This window comes from Capsicum annuum, unplaced genomic scaffold (assembly GCF_002878395.1).
Source record: "Capsicum annuum cultivar UCD-10X-F1 unplaced genomic scaffold, UCD10Xv1.1 ctg4451, whole genome shotgun sequence".
NCBI lineage: Eukaryota > Viridiplantae > Streptophyta > Magnoliopsida > Solanales > Solanaceae > Capsicum > Capsicum annuum.
Window position 1 is genome coordinate 32306 of NW_025852044.1, and position 11220 is coordinate 43525.

At 33.6% G+C, this 11220-nt stretch overlaps 1 protein-coding gene across 1 annotated transcript; it reads left to right on the forward strand.

The window, feature by feature from the left end:
• Positions 1 to 1871: 1871 nt before the first annotated feature.
• Positions 1872 to 2234, forward strand: LOC124892168. The gene has a single exon (XM_047403561.1). It carries the CDS (start codon positions 1872 to 1874, stop codon positions 2232 to 2234), a length of 363 nt encoding a protein of 120 aa, XP_047259517.1.
• The last annotated feature ends 8986 nt before the right edge of the window (positions 2235 to 11220 follow it).

Consider the following 11220-nt stretch of genomic DNA (forward strand, 5'->3'; position numbering starts at 1 on the left):
ATTTTATATCCGTCACGTGAAATAAATTGAGCAATATAAATAAAGGATTAAGTTAATCAACGAGTTAAATTTTTTAGAAAATTTAATTTAATTGATTGTGTCGGTGATTCTAACGAGGAGTGCAATTTACAGATTTTTAGTCGAATAATTTGTAATTTATTATTATATGATGATTTTTAGTCGAATAATTTATAATTTTTTATTATTTGATAATTCATCCATTACCGAATTAATATCATAATTGAAAATCTCACTTAATAAATTTGCGGTCCCTGCTATACTTGATTAATTGATGAATTTTGGAAAAGAGAAAGAAACTTACTACAAGAAGTAACATTATTTACTGGTCTTCTAGAATAAAAAGGATATCTTCTGACTTTAAATAAAAAAATATTCTTTTTGATATCAAAACGTTTTGATCATTAAATGGCTTATAAGGGCAGAAAACGTTTTGCACAATTAAAAAGACAAAAAACATTTGCCTCTTGCTTTTCCCTTCTTTCATAGAAAATAAGAATGAATAGGGGTTTTGTTCAAAAGATGATTATCTTTTTAAATTAAAAACACTTGCCCACACAAGTTTGACAACAAAAGTTAGTCAGTAAATAGTATAAGACTGTAGCGTTCGAGGTCAAGGTAGCGAACGAATTGTGTGAAAGCTTCAACAGGTAAGTATCTTTTCAATTTTGTTTGTTGATTTATGTTATCTAGATTTATGTAAGTTATGTTGATCCTATAGAATTACTGTTTCCACTGTGAGTTCTAACAATTGGTGTCAGTAGTTTTCTTACATATGCTAAATATTGTACAAAGAAATTACATATTTTGATAATCGCTATGAATATCATGTTGTTGATGGATGGTTTTTTTGTTATGGATGATGTTAATGCTTTCTGAAATCTAAGTATATCATCAAGAAAAAAGAAAGCAGAAAACAAATTTAGCACGTTTTGCTTAGTTTTGTAAAAAAGTATTTTTTTGGATTAAGGGTAAAACTATGATGAGTTTAGACTAATCGTTACTTACTGTATAAATAGTAATGGTAAGTCCAAGTAGTGTAAACAGCCTGCTGACCCTCACAATAGCCCGACCAATAATTATCGATTTGATTAGTTTTGAAGTTTTTCATTTTTAAAGAATTTTGAATGACCTAAAATTTGGTACGTTCATCGAAAATGACCCACCAAACAATACAAAACTAGCAATGAACTAGGCCATTTTTTGTCCATTTGGGGTCATTTTGATTAGGTTTTGAGCGTTTTTATGTTTTCAAAATAAATTGATTTTTGGTAACCAGTGGTGATAGGGATCATTCCTTATGATTTTCAGTGGTTAATAATAGTAAATAAAATTAGTTTACATGTTGACGTACGTTATCTTTCCCATTGGATAAACTCGTATCGTGTAATACTGTTTTATCGTCTCTTATTTTTGATGACTTGACAAACTTTTCAACTAAGTTACATGTTTGTTCAATAGGATAGAGACTTATGAAATGTGATATTTATCTAACTTAAATCAACAGTTTACTCTCTAACTGAGCTGGTTCTGTTTTATTTAAAAGATAAAATATCTGGCATTACATGTATATTTGCTTAAATGTTTAAGTTTTTCTAACAATCCTAATTGTTAATGTGTATGGTTATATGTGTGATGCGATTTTAAGAATTTTATTATTCCGCAGCATGTCTAATGAGCTATTTTTAATTTGATTATATAGCAGATTAACCATGTCTTCATTCAATCCCTTAACCTCTATCCTGAATCAAAATAAACTAGAAGGCCCTAGCTATGTGGACTAAAAATGTAATTTAGATATTGTTCTTACTGCTGAGGGCGTTAAATTTGTGTTGGTTGAGAAATGTCCTGTTATGTCAGTTTTACCGACTGATGATGAGACTAAAGCCTACGATAAGTGGGTTAAGATTGATAAGATGGAAAGATGCTATATTCTTACCGCCAGGGCAAATTTGTTGCAGCATCAACATCAATCCATAAATACTTCTTACGATATGCTTGAATCCCTCAAAGAGATGTTTGGTGAGAAAAATCGTGTTGCAAAGCAGACGTCCATGAAAGCTCTTTTGATCACAAAAATGGTTGAAGAGATTTTTGTGGGCAAATATGTTCTTAAAATGATGAGTCTGTTGAACAAACTGGAAATTCTTGGTATGGTTTTTGATAAAGAATCTCAGGTTGAGATGGTTCCACAGACTCTGCCGGACAGTTTTTAGTAGTTTTGCTTAAATTATAACATGAATAAGATGGAATTATCTCTTGTAAAATTATTGAATGAGCTGCAAGCAACAGAATCTATCATTAAGCAACAAGCTTCTACGGTAGCATTGATGGTTGACAAACCTTTGTCTTCGAGTTCTAAAAGCAGAAAGGCAAAAATAAAAAGAAGAAGAAGTTCTGTAAGGTTCCAAGTACTAATGGTAGTGTATCCAATCCTAAGGGCAAGTTCTATCATTGCAAGCAACTTGGTCATTATAAAAAATAATGTCCCAGCTACATAGCAAAGATGCAGAAACAAGGTACATCTTTTTCATATGTCGTTGAAACATTTTTAGTGGTTGTTTCTACCCAATATTAGGCTATAGATTTGGGATCTACTAATCATATCTGCATCTCTTTGTAGGAGTTTTAGGAAACACCATGATTAAGTGAAAATGAACTAAACATGTTTCAAGCAAATGGGGAACCAACACCAACCTTAGATATAAGAAATATTTTCACTTTGTTTGGTAGTTCTATAGTTTTGATTTTGAATATTGTTCTTTACGTACCTTCTAGAAAAGGAATTTAATTTCAGTTTCAAGAATAATGGATGTTGGTTACAATATATATTTTACTAATAATTGCACAATTATAAAGTTTAATCAACATTTTAAAATTGCTGTTCCTAGAATACATGATTTGGTTGTATTTGATGTTTCTCATAATATTCTACAAACAATGAAACTTAATAATGCTTATCAATTACATAAAAGAAAATGTATGTTAAAATTTTGTGTCATACTTGTGGCACTTACGTCTAGGTCATATTAACATAAATAAGATCTCACGGTTGGTTTTTAATGGACCTTTGAGTTCATTAAAAGTGGAGGCACTTTCAAATTATGAATCTTTTTTAGAAGGTAAAATGACCAAGAGACCATTTTCTTCCAAATAAAATAAAGACGGTAATAAGTTAGAATTAATTCATACTGATTTGTGTAGTCCTATAAATATACAAGAAAGAGATGGTTTTGAGTATTTTTTTACTTTCACAGATGATTACTCAAAATATGAATACATTTATTTGATGCGTCGTAAATTTGAATTCTTTAAAAAATTCAAAGAATTCAAGATGGAAATGGAAAAGCAATAAAACAAACATATCCATACATTACGATCTGATCGTGGTGGAGAATACCTTTTAGCGGAATTTATTAAATCTTTATCAAAATCAGGAATTACATCTCAATATTCTACTTCGGGAACACCACAACAAAATTGTATGGCTGAACGATGAAATAGAACTCTTATGAAAATGGTTAGATCAATGTTAAGTTATTTAGATTTTCCCTTTTCTTTTTGAGGTTATGAATTAGAAACAACTATATTCTAAAATTGGTTTCTTCAAAATCAGTACCTATAACCCCATCTGAATTGTAGAGTCGGTGCAAGCCTAGTCTATAGCATATTTTTGTTTGAGGTTGTCCAACACATGTGCTAGAAGGAAAAACTGAAAATTAAAAATCTAGGATAGAAGCATCCATTTTTATTGGAAATCCAAAAAGGGAGAAAGGGGGTTTATTTTACTATCATAAGGAACAGAAGTTAATTGTTTTGACAAATACCAAATTTCTTGAAGAGGGTAATTTAATGAACCACATTCCTAGAAGCAAAATTATTTTAGAGGAATTGAGAAATAGAATCACAAACAATGAAACACAAGAACAATTTCTAAAAACCTTTATTGACATACCATTGCATATACATAGTGGGAGAAATGTCAATAGGCAAGAGGTTTCACCAAATCAAACACTTTACATTACACTACCTCAAAGTAGTAGAAGTATTGTCGAGCAACCTACAATTATGGAGAAAAATGTTCAGGGTAACGTCGAGGAACCTGTCATAGTGCAGAAAGACATTCAGGGTGTTTAGAATTTAGCTCTAGTACTAGCAGATCCTGTAGTGATTAGTCATCGTAGTGGGAGAATTATTAGAAAATATTTACGATTTTCACTCTTGGAGAATCATATGATAGAATTCCTGAGGAGCCTATACGAAACCCTTTAATTACGCCAGAGCTTAACATGATAAAGATGCTAAAATGTGGATTGCTTCTATGAAATCTGAAATGGAGTCTATGTATTCAAATCAAGTCTGGGAACTTGTAAAACTATCTACGGGAGTCAAACCCATCGGTTGTAGATGGATATATAAGAAAAAAGAGGTGTGGATGGAAAAGTGCAAGCTTTTAAGTCTAGGCTTGTTGCGAAATGGTTTACCCAAAAAGAAGGAATTGACTACGCGGAAAATTTTTCACCGATAGCTATTCTTATATCCATTAGGATTCTCTAAATCATAACTAATCTTTGTGATTATGATATTTGGCAAATGGATGTCAAGACAGCTTTGCTAAATAGAAGTATTGACGAGGGCATTATATATGGCACAATCAGAAGGTTTCATGAAAAGTGGTAATGAACATAAGTTTTGTAATCTTAGGAAATCTGTTTATGGTTTGAAACAAGCATCTAGAGCATGAAATATTTGTTTTGATAATTCGATTAAGACTTTTGATTTTGATCAATGTGAAAATGAGTCATGTGTTTATAAAAAATGGGACAGAGAGAAAGTAGAATTTTTTATTCTGTACGTAGATGACATTTTTCTCATAGGAAATAATGTAAGCATGTTGGATTCTATTAAAGAGTGGTTCTCCTCGCATTTTTGTATGAAAGACTTGGGAGAAGTGGATAATATCCTTGGGATTAAGCTCATGTGAGATTGCAAACAAAGGATATTAGACTTATCTCAAAAACTTTATATTGATGTTATTCTTGCAAGATTTAGCATGTGGAATTTCAAAAAAGAATTTGTAACTCACTGAGAGTACACCCTGGGAGCCACACGGTGCTTACAGTCGCAAAGGACCACAAGTTAACCCATGAACTGGTACCTTCTGTGAGCACTGAATTGTAATAACATAATATACGCGGAAGAACAACTAATATGCCATAAGGTTTTACATAACAAAACTGATAGAAATTGTAAACCAAACTGACAAAATAATTTGGCAATGTCAACTAAAGTTTGAATACTGATTAACTGACTATAGTGTCTGAAAGCCTCTAAACTGGCTAAATGTGAGTGTAATACCCTTACTTTTCCTAGCTTGAAATTTTTTCTCAAGAATGTTAGAAACTTTATTTGAAAGATGAATCTACTTTTATAGATGTGGTATTTTCAAGATTTTCACTATTTTTCAAGTGGGAAATTCAATAAACTTTCCATCGATACCAAATTCTCCCAAATCCAACACCCGAGAAAAGAGTTAGAGCCTTTTTAGTGAGACAGTGTATCACCTGAGCCTTCAGCGCATCGCAGAGATAACTTAAATGACAATTATCTATTTTCAGTTTTGCTCTGTGATAGTGGACTGTTGCACCAAACTTTTAGGTCATATATAAGGTGGCAACGCGATAGCTTTGCGTCGCGCCACCATGCAATTTCCCATTTGTCACTTTCCGGTGACTTGGCACGATAGCGGCGCGTTACGCCAAGGATGAAAATTGGGAAATTTTCTCAGAAATTAAATGTGCATCCCAGGGTTAAAAAGGTTAATTTTCCTCCCTATATAAGCCTTATAACACGAGATTTGGCCATAATTCATCAGCTTATACTCAATTACTCTCAAAAACTCTCAAGAACAAGCCCTAGGGTCTTCATAGAAGGTTCAATTCCAAGGGAATTCACCGTCAAATTTAAAGAATCTCTTTGTCAATCTTTGTTATATCATGAACTAAGGTATGAATAGTGTTTACTCATGGACTCCTTTCGTTCATGAAGTCCAAGAATCATTTTTAACTACAAGTTATGGATTTTCTTCATGTTTTCATGCTTTGTATGTTCTCTTTTGTGTTGATAAATGAGGAATTGATTTCTATTCCATGATTTGATGATAAATTCCTTGTGGGTTGATTAGTATAGATAAAGATTTATGAAATCTCATGACTAAAACCTTGTATGATGGAATTGGAATTGAAGCATGATGTTTAATTATTGTATGATGTGCTTTACATGTACCATGCCTACATTTTGTTTTATTAAATGCCTAGATAAAGAAAAATTGTCTAACTAGCATGATAGCATGAAATCCCCATGTATGTACAAGTTTATGCCTATTACATGTTTGATGAAAGGCTTCTATGAATGTAGTATATATAGTGATGTTAGTCAAGTCTTCAAGTAAATCATGCTATGTCAGTTTCTTCTCATCTAGTCCAGGGGGTACTTGTACCCGAACATTTAGCTGTGTGCCTAGAGCCATGTCATTTTTTCACGATCTCTCAGTCAAGCTATGATCCATAGAAATCAGTCAGTCATGTGACTCAGAAATCTCAGAAATCTTAGTAAGCTCAGTAGTTCAGTAATCTCAGTAGTTTAGTAATCTCAGTGATATTAGTACTCAGTAATCGCAGTAATCTCAGTATTCCCAGTAAGTCTTAGTAAACTCAGTACTCTCAGTCAGTCCTCAGATCTCAGTAGCATTCCGTCGATCAACGGAGCTCAGTAAATTTAGTTTACCTCTGCTAAACTATACTATTATTATAAGTTCAATTAATCACTTTTGCATAATTAATCAGTTTAGTGTCTATTTAAATGGGAGTAGGAATTATCAATGAGTGAACCCAAGGATGGGAACTCACTTGTTATTTGAGAGTGCGATTCTTAGAAGTAATCCTTGCGTTCCAGAATTATGTAGCCAGCATAGGTTGAGACATCGTAGCCTACTATATCAGGGTGGATGAGGTGGCTTAACCTATTATATAAGGGTTTCCACTATTCTATCTAGAGTTACCTGTTATATGTGGGTTACTCATATGTTGTCCTTACCAGTGGTGCAGTATTGACACCCTTCCAATCAGGGCATAGATTGGACCCCAGTTCAGCTGTATAGCATGATTGGGGCATGTCAGTTAGATGACTACTTCCCATAGTCTCAGTTATAGTCTCGGTCTTAGTAAAAAAACTCAGATAGTTCTTCAGATTTTAGGACTGTCAGATATAGTCAATTCAGATACAGTACAGAACTCAGCTAGTTCTATCAGATTCAGGACTGTCAGATATAATCACTCATGTTATCCATTATATAAGTTCTTAGAATTCATGTTATCAGTTATATTAGTTCTTAGACCTGATGTTATTAGTCATATCAGTTATCAGAACTTATGTTATTAGTATTTAACTTCAGGACTGTTAGATATAGTCAACCAGACCAGTTCTTCATAATCAGAACTGTCAGACACAATTATTCATGTATCCGTAACATAGTATCAGTCCCTCAGTATTTAGTAATACAATATCAGTCTTTTTCACTCATCAGTAACTCAGATGTCTATATTAGTAAACTCAGTAGTCAGAACTCAATGTTCAGTCCTATCACGATCTTAGTTACAGTTACGTAGTCATGTATGTATTCTCACGTTCATGTTAGTCAGTCAGTTAGTATTGTTCATGCATATGAACCATTTGCATTCAGCCTACCTTACTTGTATACCATTACATTCAAAGTACTGATGCATTTGCACTATGGTGTCTTATACCATAGGTTTAGAGGCACGAGCTCCAGATCAGCAATAGATTCTAGTCTATGCAGTCTGAGTTAGAAGTAAGTCCTCATTTTTCAAGGACATGATGATCACATTACTATTTCAACTTTTAGTTTATTTTAGTAGATGCAGTTAGTTGGGGACATGTCCTATCAGCTCGTTATTTAGATAGTTTAGAGGCTTTCAGACTATAGTATGTTCAGACAGTTATCTCAATTGTTTTGGTATTGTTATACCATTTTCAGACATTTTTCTTTTCAGATGTTTTATCTAGTTTGAACCTTATGGACATTTAGTTTATGTTTCTGCATTTTTCAATATTTTATGCAGTATACAGGTACAGATATAAGTCATGGGTTAGCTTGTTGTCATTCAGGGTCATGAGTACTGTGTAGCATTCAGGTTCAGAAAAATTGGGTTGTTACAAACTTGGTATCAGAGCCTAAGGTTGAATAGTGTCCTAGGAAGTTTGAAAAGCCACCTCTATTAGAGTCTTGTACATGCGTATGTCGTGCACCACACTTATGTGTAGGAGGCTATGAGATATTTTAGAAACAGTTTACCCTTCTTTCATGTATCAGATCATTCTATAGAGAGATTCTTTAAGAAACTCTTGTAGATTCTCATCATGCTTCACGCATGTCAACTTTACCTTACTTTTAAGGTAACAAAATCAGTAAAGCTCAAGTCCTACAGATAGGGCTTTCTCAGACAGACCCTACAGTCAGTTATAGGATTGCCCACAAGCTCTAAAGTATCCCATCAGTTCAATTATGTTCCAGAGTTGTATAGCTCTTATTCATGATCATGAGAACTTATATTTCATCAGCTCCCTTCTCTGAATTCTATGATAGCAGATGACCTAGAGTTAGAAGCATGAACCCAGGAGTTTAGCTGTAGTAGAGTTGGGATAACATAATCTAGGTTGAACAGATTATGTATTCATGGGGATAGTTGTACCAAAGTTAATTAGTAGGCTTGAACAGTGCAAGCAAGAGTTTAAGTTTATTGACATGACATTAGGCTTGAAGGTGTGGATATGATATTAGTAGTATATGAAGAAATAGAACCAGATGATGTGTTTAGTAAGGCAAACATGTGTCGAATAGAGTGTAAGTATATAAATTTGATTGTGGTTTAGTTCAGAGTTTAGTAAAGTGTTTACAGACTTATAATGATGGCTTAAAGCCAAGGGGGAGATGATAGATCGAGTGACCCATTTCAAGCTCCCAGATTCCAGTGGTAGTGCCAGTATGTATACAAAGTAGTAATGGAAGACAATTTTGGACCTATCCTTATCTCAGTGTAGGGTTTTGCACTTCAGCTATCACAAAATCCACTCAGGCCTTGCCTGTCAACTCTATGGTCACTAATTATGCTTAGGTATTTTTCCATAAATCATATACAGTTTCCGTTCCCAGTATAAGGGGTCCCATTTTACCCCATAACATGAATTAGTTCCATGAACACAACCTACTTTCACGTACTTTTCATGAATTGTGTGTGCTTTCAGTTCTCAGCATAAGGAGTTCAGTTCCAGCTCCCTTAGTGTTATGAATCATGTCTCACAAATTTAGAAATTTTAGACTCAGGTCATGCAGCTCGTGACCCAATACGCATGTCATGCTTTACAGTATGCTTAGTCCACATGACTCATGCTCCAATTCTAGTGAGCATCCAAACTCAGATATGTCATGTATATCCCTAGTTCAAACTATTTTGGTAAATCCTTGTTATTAATATTCTATTCCTCAGGCTTCAGTTGAAGTGTCAAGTTCAGTCAGTATCCATTTACGTTTCAGGTCCTCCTGATTTAACCCTTCAATGATCTCTCTCTGTGAAAATAGTGTAGTAATTAAAAGTTGCTTAGAAGATAGAGAGTAAATGATTCATGTTAAGAGGAGATTTTTCCATGCTTACTTTACATGAAGGTGCAGTTATGATAATAGGATTGAATGCTGTAGTAGCGTGCAAGTAAGTGGCTAGCAAGAGATTGCATTTATAAGTTAGGAAAAAGTATAGAGTGCAAGTATACATTTAGATCCTTGATCTATATCAGTCCTCATCATGTATCTATCAAAATTTAGTTACTATCTCAGTTATAGTTTCAGTGTTCAGTTTCAATAATCAGCATTCAGTCCTAGAATCAAATACTTCAGCACCAGTCTAAACTCCAGTTATCAGAAATTTAGTCCAGTTTCAGGATATCATGACAATGTTATAGTTATCGATTACTCAGTCATTAGTACCTCAATACCTCAGTTTACAAAATATTCCTAATCATATTAGACACTTAGCCTAGCATTCTTGAGGTAATATAGTTTTCATAAATCCATGCCTAGTTACCTCATGTTATCCAGTCAATCATTATCTTCTATGCATAATGTTTTATAGCCTTAGTCCAGTTATTCAGACTAAGTATAGAACAGTCTATTATACCCAGTATTTAGCTATCAGTTATCCATTTAATCAGATAAGTTGGTATGTTTAGGCATTCATGCTCAGAACCACATGAATCTTTTCAGTAGTCTTAGTTGCAGTGCAAGAGGCTTAGTTATTTCATCTTAAATGGTGTTAGTAGGCCTTAACTCATCTTATCGAATCTCAATCAAGTTATGATCTTCTTACTCAGCTGTCTTATACAGACAAATTCATACAGTTTGGTTTCCATATCCCCATCTATGTGCTCTAGCCAAAATCTCAAGAAAGGATGTAATCATTCTAAGATAAATCAATCAGATAGGTGCAAGCTCAGCTCAGTTCATGTATCATGCCTCAGTCTTAGATCTCAGATAATTAGTTACGATAAAGTTCCTAGGTGTCTTGTGCATCGCCTCAGTTTTCCTCAGTAGCTCATCCAAGACAGTATTTCTAGAGGGATCTAGTGTCCCAAGGAGGAGATACACTATAATTCCCCAAAATTTTATAGCATAAGAATTCCATTCTCTCTTCACGTAATGAATCCAGTTTAGGAGTAGGGGGTACTCATAAGTTAACCCTTAAGCTCCAACCTTAGTTTTACGTGATGCATTCAAGACTCAGTTCAATTGATGAAATTTAGTTTATATGCCATGTTTCAGCCTCAGTCATGTTCTCAGGTCCCCGTTCATGTTCAAACTACCCTTACAAACCTGGTACTCAGTTCATGCTCAGATCCTCATTATAAACTTGGTACTAAGTACTTTTGCATATTCAGTTATGCATTCATATATTAGTTTAGTTATGTAATCATGGATCAGACATGCCTTCTTACTTCAAGAAATTTAGTTCATCAGAATATTCAATCATGTATTCATAAGTCAATTATTAGTCATACATCAGATATGTATGAATTCAACTTATTAATCATGGATCAGATATGCATGTTCAGTATGTTATATTCAGCTATTCA